Source organism: Carcharodon carcharias, chromosome 12 (assembly GCF_017639515.1).
Source record: "Carcharodon carcharias isolate sCarCar2 chromosome 12, sCarCar2.pri, whole genome shotgun sequence".
NCBI classification, from domain to species: Eukaryota; Metazoa; Chordata; class Chondrichthyes; order Lamniformes; family Lamnidae; genus Carcharodon; species Carcharodon carcharias.
The window spans coordinates 113004729-113029747 of record NC_054478.1 but is presented as its reverse complement, the minus strand read 5'-3'; the positions used below and the strand labels follow the sequence as shown (position 1 = coordinate 113029747).

Sequence of the window (25019 nt, the reverse complement as noted above, 5' to 3'; positions counted from 1 at the left end):
GAGTTGTAGATAAATATGTTTCAAAATAATCACCTTGATTTTGCAGTGAACGATGAGCAAACATCACTTGCTGTTCATTATACTTACATTTGACCACAGAATAGGGGTTTTTCACTGAGTTTTGGTTATTAAAAATCAAAAATAGCACAACACTCTCAAAGGAAATCTAGCACCTGTGTGAACAGGACAAGCAATGTTGCATCTCCTTAACCAATCAGATTGAAGAATTCTTGCTGAGGCACATAGTCTAAACCCAGAAGTGTAAGCTTAAACCAGCAAGTGTAAGCTCGAATAGTTAATTCAATACCAAATCATGCACAGAAAGTAAAATAAAGAGAGGGAGAAAGAATGGCAGGATTAAGAATGATAGCTAAGAAAGAAATGAAAAAGTAAACAATAACATTTCATTTTAATTTTTCAAAACCTTTAGTAATTATAATCTGAAAGAATGAGACTCCACAATTGAAAAGCTACTTATCAGTGCCCAGACGCTGTTTGGCAGTATAAATACTTATCACACTGTTAGCTTGTATGCAGTTTACAACACGTATTAACATAATTAAATTGGTTCATCAGGTTTTTTTTTTTACCTGCACCTTGTGATTTGACTATCGATGCACTAGATGCCCTTCGTGGTTTCTCCCCTGTGCGTTGCTTTTTGTATGTCGGTGATGATCTTAAATACGTTCTGTCATCAACTTGGCGGTTGGACCAATTTACTTCTGTACCCTGTGGTTCACTTTGGGGCAATTCTGTTCTGTATGAAGAGTTAGGTCTCCCATCATCTAATGTTGGGTTGGGGAAGGGTGCAAAGAAACAAGAGAAGTCTATTTTATAGCATTTTCCAAAATACATCCAAAGTAACAATTCTGATTTTATAACCAATATATAGCTTTATACAAAAATATTGCCAAAGTAATGATAAACATTGGTAAATTTTCATCTCTACAGCACTGAGCTGTTTATTTTTAGTTCCCATCTTCTGTAGTATCCAGGCCTAATTGCTTTTCTCACCACTTTATTCTTGCCACCCGCACTTAAGTATCCTCAAAAATCAGGATTGAACAGTAGGCTGTGGTATAAACAACACTACTTCTTGTTCAGTTACCAAAAGATGCGGAGAATTACATATGGTATTAATATCACTCTTTACTCTTGGCACCTCACATTCAGTAAATACTGCATAACCTAACATTCATTAAGGGACAGGGCGGAGAGAGGTATGGGAGAGAATGGAGGAACAACAAAATATAGAAACCTTACTGAAAGGCTTCCACCACATGTTGAATCTGTATTGGATATGTATTTTGGGTAATCATTGTTGTACTAACCAAGCATTGAACTTGTTCTCACACTGAACAGTTATATCAGAATGAGGAGAGTAGCAGTGGATGGGGATTGTTCAGGCCTCTGTTTGAAGGGGATGGAGGTGTAGAAGGACAGAACAACTTCTCCTTAAACTCCTCTCATTTCCTCCAAATAAAAGGTGTGGCTATGGGTACCCGCATGGGCCCCAGTTATGCCTGTCTCTTTATGGGGTATGTGGAACATTCCTTGTTCCAGTCCTACTCCGGCATCCTCCCGCCACAACTCTTTCTCCAGTACATTGATGATTGCTTCGGTGCTGCTTCATGCTCTCGTGTGGACCTGGAAAAATTTATTAATTTTGCTTCCAATTTCCACCCCTCCATCATTTTCACATGGTCCATCGCTGACACTTCCCTTCCCTTCCTTGACCTCTCTGTCTCAATTTCTGGTGATAGACTGTCCACCAATATTCATTACTACTCTCCTCCGTCTGGCTGAACTTGTTCTCACGCTGAACAATTTCTCCTTCAACTCCTCTCACTTCCTCCAAATAAAAGGTGTGGCTATGGGTACCCGCATGGGCCCCAGCTATGCCTGTCTCTTTATGGGGTATGTGGAACATTCCTTGTTGCAGTCCTACTCCGGCCCCCTTCCACAACTCTTTCTCCGGTACATCGATGATTATTTCGGTGCTGCTTCATGCTCTCGTCAGGACTTGGAAAAATTTATTAATTTTGCTTCCAATCTCCACCCCTCCATCATTTTCACGTGGTCCATCTCTGACACTTCCCTTCCCTTCCTTGACCTCTCTGTCTCAATCTCTGGTGATAGACTGTCCACCAATATCCATTACAAACCCACCGACACCCACAGCTATCTCGACTACAGCTCCTCACACCCCACTTCCTGTAAGGACTCCATCCCATTCTCTCAGTTCCTTCGCCTCCGTCGCATCTGTTCCGATGATGCTACATTCAAAAACAGTTCCTCTGACATGTCCTCCTTCTTCCTTAACCGAGGTTTTCCACCCACGGTCGTTGACAGGGCCCTCAACCGTGTCCGGCCCATCTCCCGCGCATCCGCCCTCACTCCTTCTCCTCCCTCCCAGAAACATGATAGGGTCCCCCTTGTCCTCACTTATCACCCCACCAGCCTCCGCATTCAAAGGATCATCCTCCGCCATTTCCGCCAACTCCAGCATGATGCCACTACCAAACACATCTTCCCTTCACCCCCCTTATCGGCATTCCGTAGGGATCGCTCCCTCCGGGACACCCTGGTCCACTCCTCCATCACCCCCTACTCCTCAACCCCCTCCTATGGCACAACCCCTTGCCCACGCAAAAGATGCAACACCTGCCCCTTCACTTCCTCTCTCCTCACCGTCCAAGGACCCAAACACTCCTTTCAAGTGAAGCAGCATTTCACTTGCATTTCCCCCAACTTAGTCTACTGCATTCGTTGCTCCCAATGTGGTCTCCTCTACATTGGAGAGACCAAACGTAAACTGGGCGACCGCTTTGCAGAACACCTGCGGTCTGTCCGCAAGAATGACCCAAACCTCCCTGTCGCTTGCCATTTTAACACTCCACCCTGCTCTCTTGCCCACATGTCTGTCCTTGGCTTGCTGCATTGTTCCAGTGAAGCCCAACGCAAACTGGAGGAACAACACCTCATCTTCCGACTAGGGACTTTACAGCCTTCCGGACTGAATATTGAATTCAACAACTTTAGGTCGTGAGTCCCCTCCCCCATCCTCACCCCCTTTCTGTTTCCCCCTTCTCTTTTTTTTTTTCCCAATAAATTATAAAGATTTTCCTTTTCCCACCTATTTCCATTATATAAAATAAAAAAAAACCCACTAGAACTATACCTTGAGTGCCCTACCATCCATTCTTAATTAGCACATTCGTTTAGATAATATCACCAACTTTATCTTTAACACCTATGTGTTCTATTGTACTATTGTTGTTGACATCTTTTGATATTCTGCTTCTATCACTGCTTGTTTGTCGCTACAACCACACCAACCCCCTCCACCTCTCTGTCTCTCTATCTCTCCGCCCCCCACACACACACCTTAAACCAGCTTATATTTCAGCTCTTTCCTGGACTCGAACTCAAGTTCTGTCGAAGGGTCATGAGGACTCGAAACGTCAACTCTTTTCTTCTCCGCCGATGCTGCCAGACCTGCTGAGTTTTTCCAGGTAATTCTGTTTTTGTTTTGAATATTCATTACAAGCCTACCGACTCCCACAGCTACTTCAACTACAGCTCCTCACACCCCGCTTCCTGTAAGGACTCCATCCCATTCTCTCAGTTCCTTCGGCTCAGTCACATGTTCTGATGATGCCACTTTCAAAAACAGTTCCTCTAACATGTCTTCCTTCTTCCTTAACCTTGGTTTTCCACCCACAGTGGTTGACAAAGCCCTCAACCATGTCCAACCCATCTCCCGTGCATCCACCCTCACACCGTTCTCTCCCTTCCAGAACCATGATAAGGTCCCCCTTGTCCTCACTTTTCACCCCACCAGCCTCCGCATTCAATGGATCATCCTCCGCTATTTCCACCCACTCCAGCATGATGCCACCACCAAACACATCTTCCCTTCACCACCCAGCGGCATTCCGTAGGGATTGTTCCCTCCAGGACACCCTGGTCCACTCCTCCATCACCCCCTACACCTCAAACCCCTCCCACGTCACCTTCCCAGGCAACCGCAGAAGGTGTAACACCTGCCCCTTTACTTCACCTCTCCTCACCATCCAAGGGCCTAAACACCCCTCTCAAGTGAAGCAGCATTTCACTTGCACTTCCCTCAATTTAGTCTACTGCATTCATTGCTTCCAATGTGGTTTCCTCTACATTGGAGAAACCAAATGCAGACTGGGTGACAGATTTGCGGAACGCCTTCGGTCTGTCTGCAAGCATGACCCAGACCTCCCTGTCGCTTGCCATTTCAACACTCCACCTTGCTCTCATGCCCACATGTCCATTCTTGGCCTGCTGCATTGTTCCAATGAAGCTCAATGCAAACTGGAGGAACAGCACCTCATGGTCCGACTAGGCACTTTACAGCCTTCCAGACTGAATATTAAGTTCAACAATTTTAGATCATGAGCTCTCTCCTCCATCCCCACCCCCTTTCCAATCCCTTTTTTCCCCCCAATAATTTATACAGATTTTTCTTTTCCTACCTATTACCATTATTTTTAAATGTATTTCCATCCAATGTTTTATCTTTACATTTTAGCATATTTCGATCCCTTCCCTTCACCCCACCCCCACTAGGGCTTGTCCTGCTTTCTACCCTTAATTAGCACATTCTTTAGATAATATCAACACCTCTTTGTCCTTTTGTCTATGACATTTTTTGGCTATCTCCACCTATCACTGGCCCGCTATCCAGCTCTGCCTGTCCCCCGCCCCCCCCCACCCCACCCAAACCAGCTTATATTTCACCTCTTTTCTATTTTTACTTAGTTCTGTTGAAGAGTCATACGGTCTCGAAATGTTTACAGTGTTCCTCTCCACAGATGCTGCCAGACCTGCTGAGTTTTTCAAGGTATTTTTATTTTTGTTTTGGATTTCCAGCATCCACAGTTTTTTGCATACATCTGATGACTATAGTCAGACAGGAGGTATTGCTGCAAGCTCACGTGTACCCGGATTCATTGTAACACAATTATTTTTTAATACCTGGATCATCTTTAATCCTTATTGGATCACATTTTTGTATCGAGCAAATGAGAATATTGTACTTAACCTTATCACCCAAAAACCATCAAGTTTTACAAAATTGTTTAGTAGAAGAAGCATTTGTCTCTTAATGCAATGAACAAAATGTGAAATTAACGTAACAGTAACTACAATCACGTTAATGAGTTGTCAATTTTCCACAAGATAAGGTAAGGCACTGAATCTCCTGATAATATGGCCTCAGAATTCTAAGCCCGAGACCAATCCAGAATGTAAAATAGCAGGCCTAAAATCTGCTGACTTGAGCCTTGAAAGAAGCGTAATGAGATATGAAATGAAACAGTTCCTTCCCATTGTCACGGGCCAATGATTAGTCATTAAGATGCCTTACCCCACTGGTTGACCACTTTATCGCCCCTCTCCTATACCTGTCCCTGGAAGGTGGAGATAAGGGGTGGGTTGACTCTTCTTCCTTTGTTTGGAAGATACTCAATACCTCATTGACCACCCACCCTTCAGAAAGTTCTGTTGCAACGTCAACCCCTATATCCACCCTCAAAAGTTCACAAGACAGAGGCTAGTCACAGTGTTAGGCTGTAGAGCTACCAGGGCAAGAGCAAGGGCTGCCTCTGGAAGAGAAGCAGGCAGCAGTGGCCACAGGAGAAGAGGATCTGGGTTTGAACAGAGAAAATCTAAGGTGAGGTAGAGCCAATGGCACTGACCCTTGTGCAAAACATAATAAAATGTCAATGTACCATGCCACGTCAATCATTGGAAAAGGAGGGAGAAAGCATGAGTGTGATTATTGGACGAAGCTTACAATCGACTTCATGACTTGTATACATAGTTTTCAGTACATTATCATATCATCAGGCTTCTGCTTGCACTTCAGTATGCTTATCAGAAAAATGCATGCTTCTCACCTTTGTTAAAACGGAAAAGGCTTACAAAGGAGCTATAGGCTGATCTGAAGGGAGGTTCATCTTGATCTGGAGTTAGTGGCTTAAAATGGGTGAGATGAGATGGGCTTGTAGGAGACCGAGATTGTTCATTCCCAAAATCCAGAGCCGATGCAACCTTTTCCTCTGCAGCCATCCCATATACCTGGAATAAAAAGAGATTAAACTCTAGCAAAATTAAAATTAGAAATGGAACAAATTTTCAACTCCTATGCCAACCATGGTTCAGCTGGTCGCATCCCCACCTCTGACTCGGAAAGTTATGGATTCAAGTCCCACACCAGAGACTTGAGCCCAAAATCTAGGTTAGTATTCCAGTGTAATGAGGGAGTGCTGCACTGTTGGAAGTTCTAGCTTTCAGATGAGATGTTAAACCTGCTCTCTCAGGACATAAAAGACCCCATGGTACTATTCTGAGAAAGAGCAGGGGAGTTATCTCCAGTTTCCTGGCATTTATCCCTCGATAACCGTCACAAAACAGATTAACTGGGGATTAACAATTGCTGTTGGCAGGAGCTTGTTTTTGCAAATTAGTCGCCTCATAACCTACATTATAACAGTGGCTACATTTCAAAATATTTCATTGGCTGTGAAGGGCTTTGGCACATCGTCTGGTCATGAAAGGCGCTTGACGAGTGCAAGACTTCCTTTCTTTCAGTGCACATCCAGAACAGCTGTGCCAATAGGTTTCCTGGTAAAATGAAAGCATCAAAGTTTAATGCACAGCATAGCATTGTTGTATATGGTGGCGTAGTGGTATTGTCACTGGATTGGTAATCCAGAGACCCAGGATAATGCTCTGGGGACCCGGGTTTGAATCCCACCATGAAAGATGGTGGAATTTGAATTCAATATAATGTGTAATGAAACCATTGTCGTAAAAACCCATCTGGTTCACTAAAAGGAAAGTTTTAAAATGAAAGAAATAAAATAAAAAAAAGGGAATCTGCCGTCCTCACCTGGTCTGGCCTACATGTGACTCCAGATCCACAGTAATGTGGTTGAAACCTAAATGCCTTCTGAAATGCCTAGTAATTCACTTAGTTATATCAAACTGCTACAAAGTCAATGAAAAGGAATGAAACCAGACTGATCACCCAGCATCTACTTAGGCATCAGAAACAACAACATCAAAACAAGCCCTGTCAACCCTGCAAAGCTCTCCTTACCAACATCTGGGGGGCACGCACCAACAGTGGGAGAGCTATCTCACAAACTAGTTAACCAACAGCTGACATAATCACACTCACAGAATCATACCTCACAGATCATATCCCAGACACCATCATCACCATCCCTGGGTATGTCCTGTCCCACCTGCAAGGGTACAGAATGTAGTGTAGGTGGGGGACTTTATGCCCATCAGCAGGACAGACTCAGCAGAGGTGGCGGCACAGTGGTATACACTCGGGAAGCAATTGTCCTGGGAGTCCTCAACATCGACTCTGGCCCCCATGAAGTCTCATGGCATCAGGTCAAACATGGGCAAGGAAACCTCCAGCTGATTACCTTGTACCCTCCCCCCTCAGATGATGAATCAATACTCCTCCATGTTGAACATCACTTGGAGGAAACACAGGGTGGCAAGGGTGCAGAATGTACTCCAGGTGAGGGACTCAACAAGAGTAGCTAAGTAGCACCACAACAGACTGAGCTGGCCAGAAATTTAGCTTGGCCAGCTATTTAAATACTGGGGCTACAAAGGACAGGTCAGAAACTAAGAATTCTGTGACAAGTAGCTCTTCTCTTGACTCCGCAAAGCCTGTCCCCCATCAACAAGGTACAAAACACAAGTGTGATGGAATATTCTCCACTTGCCTGAGTGAGTGTGGCTCCAACAACACTTAAGAAGCTCATCATCAAAGCCAAAGCAACCTGTTTGATCTGCAACCCAACCACCCCATTAAATATTAATCCTTCCAACAACAACGCACAGTGGCAGCACTGTGCAAGTTACACTAGATGCACTTCAACAACTCACCAAGGCTTCTTCAATAACACTTTCCAAACTCATGACCTCTACCAAGGACAGCAGAGAAACCAAGGACAGCAGAAGCATGGGAACATCCTCAACTGCAAGTTCCCATCTAAGTCACACACCACCCTGACTTGGAACTATATTGCCATTCCTTCATTGTCTCTGGGTCAAAATCCTGGGACGCCCTCCCTAACAGCACTGTGGATGTACCTAGGCCAGATGGACTGCAGCAGTTGAAGACAACAGCTCACCACCACCATCACCTTTTCAAGGGTAAATAGCAGTGGGCAATAAACACTGATCATGTCATTGACATTCACATCCCAAAAATGAATATAAAAAATAAAACAGAAGTGATAAAGAAACAAAAAGAGTGTCGTAAGTTAAAATGTGTGTAAAAACATCACAGCACAGGGGCAGGATAGGGGCCTACTATCCAATTAAAAGCTTCCACACAGTAATGTTCATACCATATGAAATAAAAATTACATTAGAAGTGCAAATTCAGCTTAATGAGTATAACAAATTGCCATCACTGGGAGAAAAATATTTTGGATAAAGTCTTTACAAAGGGAAGGGAAATTGTACAAAAAAAAACACATTGGGAAGAAACATTATTACAGCATGAAACAGAGGAGATATCAGCAAGGGTGGGCAGGCAGTAAAAGCTTTATGGGTAAAAGTGAAGAATAGAGAAGGATACAAGACTTGGGGGGGGGGGGGGGGGGGGGCGTTGTTTTGTAGACATCCAGATGGCAGGCTACATAAATGCAGAGATCAGGGAAGTTTTTTTAAATAAGAACTGTGTAGTTAAAATGGGAGATTTTCATTTTTCCATAGGCCAGGAGGGAAGTAGAACAGCTCAAGAACCATAGGTGATGAATTTCTTGACAACATTTGGGATAGTATTCTAGAACAATAGTTCCTGAATCAACACGAAAGCAGGCCACCTTAGATTTAGTAATAAGTAATGAGCTTGAACTAGGCAATAACCTAAACATAAGGGAACATTTAGCTATCAGTGGTCATAAGAGAATAGAAATCAAAATAGGGTTGGTTGAGAAAGAGGAGGCAGAGACATAAGCCAAGCTTTTACATTTAGGTAAGGTCGACTCTGGAAGGATAAGGCACAAATTTACTACAGATAAAACTACTGATGAACAGTGGGAGATGTTCAAAAAATATTTGGTAGAACACAAAAACTGTACATACCCCTGAAGAGCAAGACCTCTGTGTGTAATTAAGCAACCTAACAACCTTGATTAACATGGAAAGTGAGAGAGGCAGAGAACAAAAGAGGCTGATCTAAAGACGATAAAACAGTGAAGATCCCACAGGCTGGGGTAGCTATAAAAACAGAAGGATGCAAAGAAAGTGGTAAAGCTTCCAAGTTTTTACAAATATGTCAAGAGAAACATGGGCCCCTTAAAGACAGTTGCAGGAAAATTAGGGTAAAGTACCAGGCTACAAGGAAAACTAAAAATATTTAAGGGAACAAACGAAAGATCGAGTTAAAAAAATGATCAAACATCGATTGAGGAAGTTACTATAACCTGTTATTTGGAACAAAGTTAGCATGTGGACAAATAAGAGCTGACCAGAGTGAGCCAGCAAGGATTTATAAAGGCAAGTCATGTCTGATGAACCTTGTTGAAATTTTTGAGAGGTTAATTAACATGGCAGATAAGGGAGTGTCTACAGATGTTATTTACACAGACTTCCAGAAGGCAGTCAATAAGAATTAAAAATGAGAGCACGGGAGTTGGAGGCATCTTACTGGTTTGGTTAGGAGGTAGGAGCAGGGATAACGATTATGTATTCAATTGAAAGTCAACTTTTAAAAGATATTAAAAACAAAAACAGAATTACCTGGAAAAACTCAGCAGGTCTGGCAGCATCGGCGGAGAAGAAAAGAGTTGACGTTTTGAGTCCTCACGACCCTTCAACAGAACTTGAGTTCGAGTCCAAGAAAAGTCAACTCTTTTAAAAGATATTACTAAATTAAACAATGGAATAATACTTCACAGCTTTGGGACAGTCCTTCGTCATCTTGATTCATACATGTTAGCTAAAATTAACAGACAGAAATGTGGTTTCATTGCATTCACATGTTAGCTAAAATTAACATTTGCCCCCCTGCCCCCCCCAACCTTAAAGCAGCTTATATTTCACCCCTCTCCTTATATTCACTCAGTTCTGTGGAAGGGTCATGAGGACTCAAAAGGTCAACTCTTTTCTTCTCCGCCGATGCTGCCAGACCTGCTGAGTTTTTCCAGGTAATTCTGTTTTTGTTTTGAAACCACATTTCTGTCTGACATTATGTGACTAAACCACATACCAACAGCCCTGATTAAGAATTAAACAGCTGGAACCAATTAACAGATGCCGAATCTTGCAAAATACTTGGAAAACAGGACTAAGAATTTATACTAGGTATATTAATTGCATGAACAAAGCTAATTTCCCCCATGAACAAAGACAAGTAAACTCATTCGAAGTTCAAAAAAGTCATTTGCTTTAAACATGCATTTGAAAAAATGCTGCTGTTATTTCTTTAAATGCATTAAAAATGAAATCCCAATTTGATGATTTGTGACAAATTATTTAATTAAACTCATCCGCTTTCAGTATAATATGTTGTCATAACAAAAACAATTCCATATTAAATGCAGGACACTTCCTAAATCAGAGATTAGCCTAATACGTAGATTAGATTTCCAAAGTGTGGATAGATCATCAAAGCCACTGACTGGGCTTTTCCCTCAAATCCAAAGATTATTGGTTGCATATTACCGAAGCATAATTGAAAAGAATGCTCTGCTATTTCAGCACTCACCTAGCACCCATTCATAAGAAAAACTGGTGTATCTTAGAAAGAGAAGGGAGCATGCACAGATTATCTTGTGGGCAGGGGAGGGGGTTGGAAAGTGCACACTAAATAGAAGTTTGGGAACATTTGATCTAATATCTAGCCCTGAAAACTTTAAAAGGTGTATCAAGAAGTTTATTACCATGTTGTATCTCTTTGAATTTGTAAGCAGTACTTATTTCTCTATGTTCCAAATTTGCTTCTGAACTGTGCTATTCTCAAATTCACCAGCACCTTCATTGATAAATGGGTATAATCAGGTTGCTGATTTCTCTGCAACCAGCATAAATAACATTCTACAACTGAACAGGAAAGATGACACAGTACTGTATCTGCTGGGTTCTCCACCCTTGCTACTCCCCATGTTGTACCACCTGATGGTTTACTTAAGTTAATACAATTATAAACTCAGGTAGCGTAACAAGTTACAGCACCAAAGGTCAAATGACAAACTGATGCCGAACTACTATAAATTTAAGCAAACAGCACACCTGCTACCATAACTGCTGTACATCAGCTTAACTTTAACTGATGGGATACATTAACATATGAGAATATGACTCTTAAATTTAAAACTCCATAACATTAAAACGATTAAGAAATCAGTCTTCAGAATGAAACCATCATAAGACTAGTTTTACAATAAACTGATGCATTAAAATTAATTACAAACAATAATAAACAACTCAATCTGGCCAGCACACTGGTAAAATGAAATGCACCAAGGTAACTAAATCTTTTAACATCCCTGCCACTAAACTTAATGGGCCAGAATTTATTGTTAATCTTACTGTTATTTTGACAGTGTTCACCAATATTTACATCAGATGAGGGCACATACGTTCGTTAAGTATGAAAATCCAGAAGTTGCTGTCGAGATGTACCATTGCCTCATTAGCTTCCCAAACAGCATCTCACTTTCTGATTTGAATGCATTGAATGTTGTAATGTCCGTGTACTTGGATACGAACTAAACATACCATAGGAAGTTAAGGCTTGTCCATTTCAGGCTAACACATGGTAAGTTTAAATTACTGCCAAACATCATCTTTGGCACTGAAAATTGCAAATAAAATCATTCCTTTTAAGCTTTTAATTGTAGTTAGAATCTTATTCTAGATTACAATTTTGTAAATACTTTAAATTATTTAATTTAGATTTTAAATTCTGTGTCTCTCTTTTCTTTCTTAATCCAACCTTCCTCTTCCTTTCTATTTTGCTTTCTGTGTCTGATTTGACACGGAATTCACTATTCTAACCTGCAATAGCAGGGGTAAGGCAGCATAGTTGTTAGGTTACAGGCCGAGTTATCGAGAGGCCTGATCTAATGATCCAGAAACGTGTGTCCAATTCTCACCACGGCAGCTGGTGGAATTTAAAATTCAATTAATAAATCTTGAATTTAAAGCTGGTCTCAGCAATGCTGCCCATGACAGCTATCACTGATTGTTGTAAAAAACTATCTGGTTCACTAAAACCTTTTAGGGAAGGAAATCTGCCATCCTACCCAGCCTGGCCTACATGTAAATCAATGTGGTTGATCAAACTGCCCTCTGAAATGGCCTAACAAGCCACTCAGTTCAGGGGCAATTAGGAATGGGCAACAAATGTTGGCGTTTCCAGCAGCACCTACATCCTATGAAAGTATAAGGGAAAAAAATCCCGAGAATGATTTTTTAAAAATCCTGGTTCAGAGACTGCTATGCTTTATGAACAATTTTTCATTCTGATTGGTTATTAAGGAGATACACAGTTACCTGTCCTGTCCCAGCCATAAAACATGAAATCGTGCTGTGTCATCCTTTTTATTCACTGGCAGTTCAGATTTCTTTTTTAAAAGTTGTCACTATGGGGATTGTAACACTATCTTCTCTGTCCAGACCCCTCATGATTTTGAATACTTCTAGCAAATCTCCTCTCAATGTCCCGCCTGGGACACAAGTCCCAGGTGTCCTGAAGAAAGCAGTGCACCAATTCAATATCTCATTTGGAGCAACTGAACATGCAAAACCTCAGAAATCAAAAAGGTAACAGCAAGTCTAACAAATGGCACCTAATTTGTTTGCCAACTAAGTTAAATTCTGGCCCAATATTTACCTCCCCCTTTCTGTTGCACTGTGGCTCCAGTATGTATTATCTAGGATAATACTGTAGCAGTTCATCAGGCTTAGACTGCACCTCTCTTTCCCACAGCCTATAACAAACAGAAAGGCAGCAATATCATGGGAACACCATCATCTCTTAAGTACCATGCTATCCTAACCTGGGTATAAATCTCCACTTATTTATTGCCCACCACCCTGCCCAGTGAACGGCAATGATTAAAAAAACATCCAAAGTAAGTCTTTTGCCACTCGCACACATTACTCAAATGACACAGAGCAGTTGACTACTGAATGTCTTTTGAAACTTGCACAATCATTAACTGCTAAAGATGTATTTGGGAATGGGAAATAAATGCAACCTTACCAGTGTCCTCCGCATCCTGATTTCACTCATTTATGTTAAGAATCACAATTTATAACCTTTTATAATTACAATTTATAACCATGAGGACTGTTCCAAGGATGAGGAACTTCAGTTACATAAATAGATTGGCAAAGCTGGGATTGTTCTCCTCAGAGAAAGGGACATTAAGAGAAGATTTGATAGAGGTATTCAAAATCATGACGGGTCTGGACAGAGAAGATAGTGTTATGAGCCTCAGTGACTGATAACTTTTTGAAAATAAATGAATTAAAAGGACGACAAAGCAAGATTTCATGTTTTATGACTTACTGCAACACAGACTAAAAGCACTAATGACTAAACACTAACTTAGTAGGCAACTTATACTCAAACTACAGGACAGAGCTTTCCCCTTTTGTTTTTACCACACCCAAACGTCCCACTCCACAATTGTAATTTACTCTGTCCCTTTAAAGAGACATTCAATTCTCCCAGTAGAGGTTCTTAGCTCCAGAGGGTTTACTTTCATTCTTTTCCTTTCTCAGCCTGGTAACTTTTAAATCCAGAACTGTCTTTCACAATACGGGTTTTCTTGGAGGTTCTCCCGCTAACTTAAGCCAGGAAACTCTTCCAGTCTCATTTTAAATCCTCACAAATTTGGCCTTTTCAATCATGACTCATGAACTGCAGTCCTGCACGGTGAACCACACAGACTTGCGCCTCTGTCTGCTTTCTCTTTTTCTCTCTCGGACCCTGGCAGACTGACCTGTCTGTGAAATTCAGAAATGTATTTTAGGAGAACCTTGTAATCCAATCCTACAATGGCTTTCTATGCACCCTTCCCCTCTTCCCCATCTTCATGGCAATGCAATTACATGAGCCTTGTATCCAGGTAAAAATGCTGATGAGCTATCCTTTAGACCCCAACTTCATTCTATCTTGAAATTAACTGGACAGTTAAAGTATATCCGTTTACAAAACCTGGCAGTCTCCAAAGTCTCAGGAAGGTGTTAAGAATAACAATCTAACCACTGACAGCATGGATGCTTCTGCCATGTCTACAAGTGTAAACACTTTTCACCTCCTTCCCAGTAAAACAATCTAGGCCTCCCTTTAATCTTTAAGAATCAAAGCACTCAGGCTTACTGTCAGCAGAATTCAGAACCGGGGAAGAGGGTTCCAAACTTCTACCACCCTTTGCATATGCAAGTGGTTCCTAAAATCACCCCTGAAAGTTGTCTCTCTAACTTTCAGACACTGCCCCCTAAACCCAGATTCCTCAACCAGCATAATTAGTTTCTCTCTATCTACCTTATCTATTCCCCTTAAATTTCAATCAAATCACCCCACAACCTTCTAAATTCCAGAGAAACAACTCTAGTATGTATAATCCCTCCTGATAATTTAAATGTACAGGGCTTTGGTGAGACCATATCTGGAGTACTGTGTACTGTTTTGGTCTCCTTATTTGAAAAAGGATATAACTGCATTAGAAGCAGTTCAGAGAAGGTTCACTCGACTTATTCTTGGGATGAAGTTGTTATCTTATGAAGAAAGGTTGAACAGTTTGGGCCTTTACCCACTGGAGTTTAGAAGAATGAGGGGTGATCTTATTGAAACATATAAGAACTTGAGGGGGCTTGATAGGGTGGATACCAGGAGAATCTTTCCTCTCGTGGGGGTGGCTGGAACTAAGGGACGCAGTTTAAAAATAAGATGGAGATGGGGAGAATTTTTTTCTCGATGGGTTGTTAATCCATGGACTTCTCTTCCCCAGAAAGCAGTGGAGGCTGGGTCATTGAACTTATTCAAGGCCGGGTTAGATTTTTGATAGACAAGGTAGACAAACGTTAAGGGGGGCAGGTTCTGGTGGAGTTGAGACCATAATCAGAACAACCATGATCTTATCAAATGGTGGTGCAGGCTTGAAGCTCAGAGTGTACTACTCCTGTTCCTAAGTCCTATGTTCCTATGTTCCTCTCAAAGTCCAGGCATCATCTGGTAGGTCCACACTGGACTCCCTACAAGGCCAGTATATCCTTCTTAAGGGTACGGTGCCCAGAACTGCTCACAGTACTCCAGATGTGGTCTAACAAGGGTTGTATGTCCCTGAAGCATGACTTCTACCCTTATATTCTAGTCCTTTATAGATATAAATACAGCTTTAATTATAATCTGCACCTGTTCATAACATTTTAATGATCTATTTATCTGGACCCCCACTATTTCTGGCTATTCACCATTTAGAAAGTACTCTGGTACTATCCTTTCTAGTACTAAAGCGGATGGTCTCACATTTGTCTTCACTGAAATCCATTTGTCAGAGATGTGCCCATTCACTTAATCAATCAACATCATTTTGTAATGTTGCACTTCTACCTACACTGCTCACAATGTCACCTATGGTTGTGGCATTAGCAAACTTGGATACGTGGCTCTCTATTCCATCATCTAAGCTGTTAATAAATACGACGAGTAGTTGAAGCCCTGACATGTTCCATTGTTGGTCCTAGGACATACTGTTGCAGAAAATTGTCCTTGATATACACAAAAAAATTCACCACCTTTGACATTTGGAGGAGTGGTAAACAGTGAGGATGATACGAATTGCCTGCAACAGGATGTAGATAGGATAGCAGAATGGGCAGGCAAGTAGCTAATAGAATTCAATACAGAGAAGTTCGAGGTGATGCATTTTGGCAAAAGGGATAGGGAAAGGCAATAGAGACTTAATGGTTCCAAAATGTGTGCAGGAACAGCAGTTCCAAAATGTGTGCAGGAACACAGGGACCTGAAGGTGCATGTACACTGATTGCTGAAGGTGTCAGGGCATATTCAGAGAGCGGTTGGCAAAACATATGGGACCTTGGGCTTCATAGATAGAATCACTGAGTACAAAAGCAGGGAAGTTATACTAAACATTTATAAAAGCTCTGGTTAGGCTCCAACTGGAGTTTTGCGTCTAATTCTGGTCACAGCACTTTAGGAAGGATGTGGGGTCCTTGAGAGAGTGCTGAAGAGATTTACCAGAATGGTTCTAGTGATAGGGGATTTTAATTTAGATTGGAAAAGCTGGGGTTGTTCTCCTTGGAGCAAAGGAGATTTGAAAGAAATTTAAAAGATTGACAGGTTTGGATAAGGTAGACAGGGAAAAGCTGTTCCCATTAGCTGATAGTACAAGGCCTAGGGGAGACATAGGCTTTAGGCAAGAAATTCATGGGGAATGTGAGGATGAACATTTTCACGCAGTGAGAGGTAATGACCTGGGGCACACTGCCCATAAGGGTGGAGGAAGCTGAATCAATGAATGATTTCAAAAGGAAATCGGATGGGCACTTAAAGGAAATAAACCTGTAGAGCTACGGGGATCAAGCGAGGGAGTGAGACTGATTGCTCTGTGGAGGGCCAGCAAGCACTTAAACAAATCGCCGGCATTCTCCAAAACAAAATTAGAAGGTACATTGGTGTGCACAATCTGGGAGATGCACTGCAGCAACTTGCCAAGGCAATACCTTTCAATCCTGTGACCTCTATCGCCTAAAAGGGCAACAGATATATTGGAACACCTATACCTGCAAATTCCCCTCCAGGTCTCACACACCATCCTGACTTGGAAACATATGTGGTTCACTGTTGCTGGGTCAACATCCTAGAACACCTACCCTAACAGCACTGAGTGTATCTACGCTACATGGATTGCAGTGGTTCAAGAAAGCAACTGCTTTTTCTTGCACGTGGGTCCAGAACAAGGGAACATAGCTTTAAAATTAGGGGTCACCCTTTTAAGACAGAGATGAGGAGAGTTTTTTTCTCTCAGAGGGTTGAGAGACTTTGGAACGCTCTGCCTCTGCAGGTGGTGGAGGAGGGGTCAATAAATATTTTTAAGGCAGAGATTGATTCCCTTGCTTAACAAGAATTTATCTAAGGTCATTGGGGGTAGATGGGAATGTGGGATTCAAAACACAAACTGATCAGCCATGATCTTATTGAGGGGCCAAATTGCTTGCTTCTGCTCCTATTTCGTATATTGGACTTACAAACACCTCCACCTCAAAAACAATTAGGAATGAATAATAAATGCTGATTTTGCCAGTGATGTACCATCCCATGAACCATTTTAAAAATATTTTGTAATCCTGCTCTTTAATTTAACTCCTGGTTCCTGGTACTCTCTAAACAGAATCTCTTGCCTATTCTTCTCCATGTTGTTGGTCCCTTCATGGATCACAACGACCAGATTGTATCCCCTCCTTTCCAATAACTTTTCAAACAGGTTTGAGGTTTCCCTCACCCTTGCACCAGGAAGACAACATACCATGTGGGACTCTGAATCTTGCTTACAAATGATGCCATCTTTCTCCCTAATTACTGAATCCCCAACAACTACATTCCTCTTACCCCATCTCTCCTCCCACCTATGGACAGTCTCTTGCTCCAAGTAATTCTACAGGTTAAGGATTTTTACTGATCCCAGACAAACAGTTAGTTAACTCAAGTTATAAAATTCAAGACTCTGGAGATACATAATATAGTCAGTCACAGTTATGGAAACTTAATTTACACAGGAGTTCTTACATGTCATTCAACAACTTCCTTTTCTATTGTACTTCCCACATAAGGAAAAATGTCTCAGAATTCTACAAGCTGGAGAATAAAATGGAATTCATGAGTAAAGAGAAAGATTTTATGTTTTTGAAAGTTAACAATGAAGGTGGTATGCCAAGATAGTTTAGGTGATCAAGCTGAAGGAGCAGTTACTGGTCACGCAGCAGAGAGGGACTAAACCACTGACAGAGGATGCATATGGTTGAAGAACACCAATGTAGGTCAGCTCAAGAACAGAAACACAAAATCCTGGAAAAATACAGTGCATCAACCAATCTGTTGTCTCCAATCAATGTGCAGCATTTTCTGTTTTTGTTTCAAATTGCCAGAATTTACTGGGGCTTTTTTGTGCTTTTTATTTTGGTTAAGCCAAGACCTTGGACAAATTTGAAAGCAAAGACAGAGATCCTGAAGTTAATTTGAGACGACAAAAAGTCAGCGGGGGTTGGCAAGGACAAGGATATTGGGAGTGCTGCACACAGTATGGGTGAAGCCAAAGGCTACAGAAGTTTAAATCCCTGGATTATTCCCTGTGCCACGTGCTAATGAGTATAGGAATAGGGGAGAGAGAGGATGAATGTGTGGCTGAAGAGATGGTGCAGGAAGGAGGGCTTTAGTTTCTCAGGTCACAGGGTCTGTTTCTAGTGAAGGTGGGGCCTGTACAAGTTGGACGGGTTGCCCCTGAACCGGAATGGGACCAACATCCCTGCATCCCCGTGGGGAGGTTTGCTAGTGGTGTGTGGGGGAAGGGTTTAAACTAATTTGGCAGGGGGATGGGATACAGAGTGGAGGTACAGTAGGGGGTGCTGCACAGCCAAATATTGGAGAAAAATTAAGTCAGTCTGGAAGACAGAGCGAATATAGACCTCTTAAAGCACAAAGGAATAATGCAAGGCTGGGTTGCATCTATTTCAACACAAGGAATCTTACAAGTAAGGCAGATGAATTGAGGGTGTTGATTAACACATGGGAATATGATATTGTTGCTACCACGGAGACATATTTGCTGGGTGGCCAGGACTGGTAGCTCAATATTACAACATGACTTGGCGGGGGGGGGGGGTGTAAAAGAGGTGGCATTGCACTGCTGATCGAGGAATCAATTACTGCAGTAAGGAGGGATGATATCTTAGAAGGTTCCTCAAATGAGGCCATATGGGTCGAACTTAAAAAGAAAAAGGGGGCAATCACTTTGCTGTACTAAAGGCCTCCAAACAGACAGAGGGAGATAAAGGAGCAGATATGTAGGCAAATCTCAGAGAAGTGTAAAAATAATAGGGTGAGAAAATTAGGGGATTTCAACTTCCCCAATATTGACTGGCATTGTCCTAGTGTGAAAGGCTTAGAGAGGGTGGAATTCTTAAAGTGCATCCAGTAGAACTTTTTGAGCCAGCATGTAGAAAGTCCAACAAGAGAAGGGGCAGTACTGGGCCTAATCTTAAGGGATGAAGCTGGGCAAGTGGTAGAAGTGTCAGTGGGGGAGCGTTTTGGGCAGAGTGACCATAACTCTAAGATTTATGGTAGTTATGGAAAAGGACAAAGATGGAACAGAAATTAAGATCACGAATTGGTGGAAGGCTGATTTCAATATGATGAGACAGGATCTGGTCAAAGTGGACTGGAAGCAGCTACTTGTAGGAAAGTCTACATCAGACCAATGAGAGTCATTCAAAAAGGAAATAGTCAGAGCCATGTTCCCGTAAAGGTGAAGAGTAGGACCAACAAGTCCAGGGAACCCTGGATGTCAAGGGATATAGAGGATTGGATAAGGAAAAAAAAGGAGGCTTATGGCAGATACACAGGGCTGAAAACAGCGGAAGACCTAGGGGAGTTTAAGAGTGTAGGGGGGTACTTTAGAAAGTAATTAGGAGAGTGAAGAGGGGGCATGAAAAAACACTGGTGGGCAACATAAAGGAAAATCCCAAAGCATTTTATAAATATATTAAGGACAAGAGGATAACCAGGGAAAGAGTAGGGCCCAATAGACCAAAATGGCAATCTGTGTGTGGAACTAGAGGACATAGGTGAGGTTTTGAATGATTACTTTTCATCTGTGTTCACTATGGAGAAGGACAATGTAGGTGTAGAAATCAGGGAGAGGGACTGTGATGTACTTGAACAAATTAGCATTGAAAGGGAGGAGGTATTAGTGGTTTTAGTGGGCTTAAAAGTGGATAAATCCCCAGGCCCGGGTGAGATGTATCCCAGGCTGCTTTGTGAGGCAAAAGAGGAGGTTGCAGGTGCTCTGACACTAATTTTCAAATCCTCTCTGGCCACAGGAGAGGTGCCAGAAGACTGGAGGACTGCAAATGTGGTACCATTATTCAAGAAGGGTTGTAGGGAAAAACCAGGTTATTACAGGCCAGTGAGTCTAACATCAGTGGTAAGGAAACTATTAGAAAAGATTCTGAGGGACAGGATTAATCGCCACTTGGAGAGACAGGGATTAATCACAGATAGTCAGCATAGCTTTGTCAGGGGTAAATCGCGTCTAACAAATTTGACTGAATTTTGAGGAGGTGACTAGTTGTGCAGATGAGGGTAGTGCAGTTGTAGTCTACATGGACTGCAGTAAGGCTTTTGACAAGGTCCCACATGGGAGAATGGTCAAGAAGGTCAGAGCCCATGGGATCCAGGGCAATTTGACAACTTGGATCCAAAATTGGCTTAGTAGCAGGAGGCAGAGGGTGATGGTCGAAGGTTGGTTTTGCGATTGGAAGCCTGTGACGAGTGGTGTACTGCAGGGATCGGTGCTGGGACCCTTGCTGTTTGTAGTGTACATTAATGATTTAGATGTGAATATAGGAGGTATGATCCGTAAGCCCATAGATGACACAAAAATTAGTGGAGTCGTAAATAGTGAGGAGGAAAGCCTTAGATTACAGGACGATATAGATGGACTGGTAAAGTGGGCAGAGCAGTGGCAAATGGAATTTAATCCTGAGAAGTGTGAGGTGATGCATTTTGGGAGGATTAACACAGCAAGCGAATACACAATGAATTGTAGGATGCTAAGAAGTCCAGAGGATCAGAGGGACCTTGGTGTACATGTCCATAGGTCCCTGAAGGCAGCAGCACAGGTAGGTAAGGTAGTTAAGAAGGCATATAGGATATTTGCCTTTATTAGGTGAGGCATGGGATATAAGAGCAGGGAGGTTATGTTAGAACTGTATAAGATGCTAATTAGGCCACAGATGGAGTACTGTGAGCAGTTCTGGTTGCCACACTATAGGAAGGATGTGAATGCACTGGAAAGGGTGTAGATAAGATTCACAGGGATGTTGCCTGGGCCAGAGGGTTTCAGCTACGAAAAGAGGCTGGATAGGCTAGGGTTGTTTTCCTTAGAGCAGAGAAGGCTGAGATAGAGATATGCAAAATTATGAGGGGCATAGATAGGGTAGATAGGAAGAAATTTTCCCTCTTAGCGGAGGTGTCAATAACCATGGGGCATAGATTTAAGGTAAGGGGCAGGAGGTTTAGAGGAAAATATTTTTCACCCAGAGTGTGATTGGAATCTGGAACACACTGCCTGAGGGGTTGGTAAAGGCAGGAACCCTCAGAATATTTAAGAAGTATTTAGGTGAGCACTTGAAATGCTATAGCATACAGGGCTATGGGCCAAGCGCTGGAAAACGGGGTCAGAATAGATAGATGCTTGATGGCCGGCACTGACGCAATGGGCCAAAGGGCTTGTTCCTGTGCTGTATAAGTCTATGAGCTATAATTTGCACATGATAAGGCAGGAGAGGGGGCTAAAGGAGTGCTTTATCAAATTATGTCAATTTTTAAAAGGCAAGGATTAGAGTATTCATGACGCCGAAATATTTCAACAGAGATTATCATCTCACTTCATTTGATGTATTTATGTATCTATAGCATTTGGTTATTCAGGCATTTGACAAAATTTTCAATCACAGGATCCGTGATGTTCTCAGGGATAACAGTTGATGGAAATAGCTAATGTGATATAATTATCATCGTATGAACTAGTTCAAGAATTCTCCAGTAAATATGATTTTATGATAGCATGATACATAAAAGCATTTTAAAATCAGAAATGTCATATTTACAGTGTCATAAATTAAGCTCCACGAAGTTTAGAATAAGGTTTGTAAATTCTTAAATTTCTAATGTGGCAAGCAAATTTAATTTCTGATATAAAAAATTGTAAGGCATCATAAGACACTTACATACATGGATTCTTACTGACTGGAAACTAAATTAGTTGAATATTTCATTAAGATTTTTCAGTAGCATAATCACTTACAGTGTCAATTGACAAACCAGAGCTGAAGCGTCAAGCTATGAGTTAAATATGGATGAAGATGACAATTTTGCTCATTTTAGCTCATCTATTAGAAGAAACATACAGCCTCACCATCACAGTATCATCCAGTATCTTGGAATGGGTACAATATTTAAGGGGAAAGTCTGACCAGAGTGCCGGATGAATACAGCACTCCATCCTCCTTTTTTACTCATTCGTGGGATGTGGGCATCACTGCCTAGGCCAGCATTCGATGCCCACCCACCCCTAAGTGCCCTTGTTCAGAGGGCATCGGCCACATTGCTGTGGATCTGGAGTCACAGGTAGACCAGATCAGATAAGGACGGCAGATTTCCTTCCCTAAAGGGAATTCGTGAACCAGATGGGTTTTTACGACAATCGACAATGGTTTCACGGTTTTTAATTCCAGATTTTTATTGAATTCAAATTTCATCATCAGCCATAGTGGGATTTGAACCCAAGTCCCCAGAGCGTTACCCTGGGTCTCTGGAATATTAGTCCAGTGACAATACCACTATGCCACCACCTCCCCCATTTCACCATTCTATTTGCTTTGTTGATTGCTAATCCATGGTAACTGGATGTGCCTATGTTGATAAAACCAATAATGGCAGCACTGGGTTGCCCCGATCTCACTAACCAATGAACCAGCTCTAAAATGCACCCCTCATTTTAGGAAGCACCACAAATATAACCTGAACATGAAGTTCAGTCAAACTAAGAAAACCTCACATATAGGCCAAATCACAATTTTATCCATATAAATTTATTCTGTGAAAACTCAGTCGTGGAAGGTTTAAGCATCAGACCTGACACCACTAAATTTCTTTCAATATCACCCTTAACCAGTCCAACAGAATGCATATCACCCATTTTTTCCTTTACCTGCCAACATGGATTTTATTAATTTAACTTTTTTTCAGATCCTCTATCCCTCAATGGACTCAACTGTCCTTCCCCACATTTTAGAAACACATGTAAATTGATCCAATATGTGATGAATTTCCAAATCTAAGTAGTCCTAGTACCAATCTCTGAAGCACTCGTTGCTTCCACCCTCACTCCTCTATCAAGCCACATGTTGACTGCTGTGCCCTTTTATTTGACAGCTGGTTACCCGATGTCAGTTTTTACCTTAAATTCACTGAAGTTTAAGTTTGCATAACAAACTTAATGGTTTTTCTGGAGGTTTAGGGCATGTTATAGTCCACATAAGATGTAATGATGGGAGGACGAGTGGGTGAAGTTGGTGTGAGAGATGTGCCGCCCCCAGCCCATAAATATTGCTTGCCTGGTCATTTGTCCTTGTCCCCTATTCTAAATTTTGGAATTACCTGATTTTACAATTCTTAATGCATAGTTGTAGTCCTACACTTTCTCGGAACATCAGCAAATACAGTTACTGTTTCATCTACAACAGAAACTACCTCCATTACAAGCCAAAAATTGTAATAAACAAAAATATATATTTTCTTGGGTTAAATCAATCTCCAATGACATTAGAGACAGCATACATTGCAACAGAAGTGTCTAAACCTATGGTCCATGGGGCAATGCCGTGAATGTTGGAAATCTGGCCCACATAGTTCAAGAAAGTTATATTTATTCAGATATTTCTTTACGGTTATGCCTATTTGGATTTTGTAGATCTTTAGAAATGGCTCTTGTGCAGTTCTCTCACAGGTAAACATATCATAAACTTAAAATATCAGATATGCTAGTGTAGGCAGCTTACTGTGTACACAAATAAACAGAAACTTTGGATTTAAGATGACACTCCATGATGAACACCTAAGTGAGCGGCGAATACCAAAAGCCTTTTATTATAACGTTTAACAAGCATATTACATTATTACCCTGAATGCTGCAACCAATCAAGAAAAGTGGTCAATGGCAATAGCTACATTTCAGAAATTGTAGATAAGAACAAGTCAAATTCAAATTGGAAACAGGACTGCAGTATAAATATCCTGCCTTTAAAAATCACCGTTGGCAACAGCGAGATCAGCAGCTGCTGATCATGAGACCGAACACAGTCACATCATCCTCAACACATGAAAGAAAACCAATACACACAGGCTCTATCATGTCAGCAAGTTATTTTATATGCATTTACATGAGAGGGCGAGGGTGAGGGTGGACCCTGCACATCCTCAAAACCTAACTGCTCCGGACCGCCTGCAAACGGGGGGTAAAGGAAAAGCAGGAGCCTCATGCCACCACCTCCTCCCGTATCCATCGGGAAACAAACAGGAAACTAATATATAAAAAACGTAGGGCTGGTGGTGAGCATACTGCAGGATATGTGATAACAACAAAACAAACATCGACATGCCAGACCGCCGCTCCCAGGGCCTGAACGGCCTTAACTCACAGCCCGAGGCCATTTCACTGGCACTCACCTCTCACAAGGTCCACACCCACCGAGAGAACGGCCACTGTTCCCCCTCCTCCCAGCCCCCCGGGAACAGATCATTCACATCATCACATCAAACTAAACCGCTCCCTCTTCACACCCACCGACATCAACCACTCCAAATCAATGACAGGCCGGCGTCAGCGTGCGCGTCCCCGTCCGCCCGGCGTCAGCGTGCGCGTTCCCCACACCGGCGTCAGCGTGTGCGTACCCGCAGCCGGGAGCTTGCTCTGCCCCACCCTGATCAGGCAGCCTGAAGCGCGCAGAGTGCATTGGGATTTACCTCTGTCTCCGTCGGGGGGGAAGAGTATATTTCAAGGGAGGGAAGACGGGGTAGATTGCGCCAGAATTAATCGGCTGTGACAGGGATGGATTCGGAGGCCTTTTTTAACAAGGTGGTGGTGGAAATTTTTATGATGTTCATTGGGAATTCTAGAATTTTGAAA

At 42.1% G+C, this 25019-nt stretch overlaps 1 protein-coding gene across 3 annotated transcripts in view; it reads right to left on the bottom strand.

Moving 5' to 3' along the window:
- The window catches only part of pikfyve (phosphoinositide kinase, FYVE finger containing), a 173568-nt gene extending 148866 nt beyond the window's left edge, over positions 1-24702 (bottom strand). For all 3 annotated transcript variants that reach the window (XM_041200720.1, XM_041200722.1, XM_041200723.1), the window contains exons 1-3: positions 24560-24702; positions 5934-6114; positions 591-785 (exon numbers count right to left, since the gene is read on the bottom strand). In XM_041200720.1, the coding sequence (XP_041056654.1) occupies positions 591-785; positions 5934-6105 (367 nt within the window). In that variant the 5' untranslated portion in view covers positions 6106-6114; positions 24560-24702. The remainder of the gene's footprint in view (positions 1-590; positions 786-5933; positions 6115-24559) is intronic.
- Positions 24703-25019: the final 317 nt, after the last annotated feature.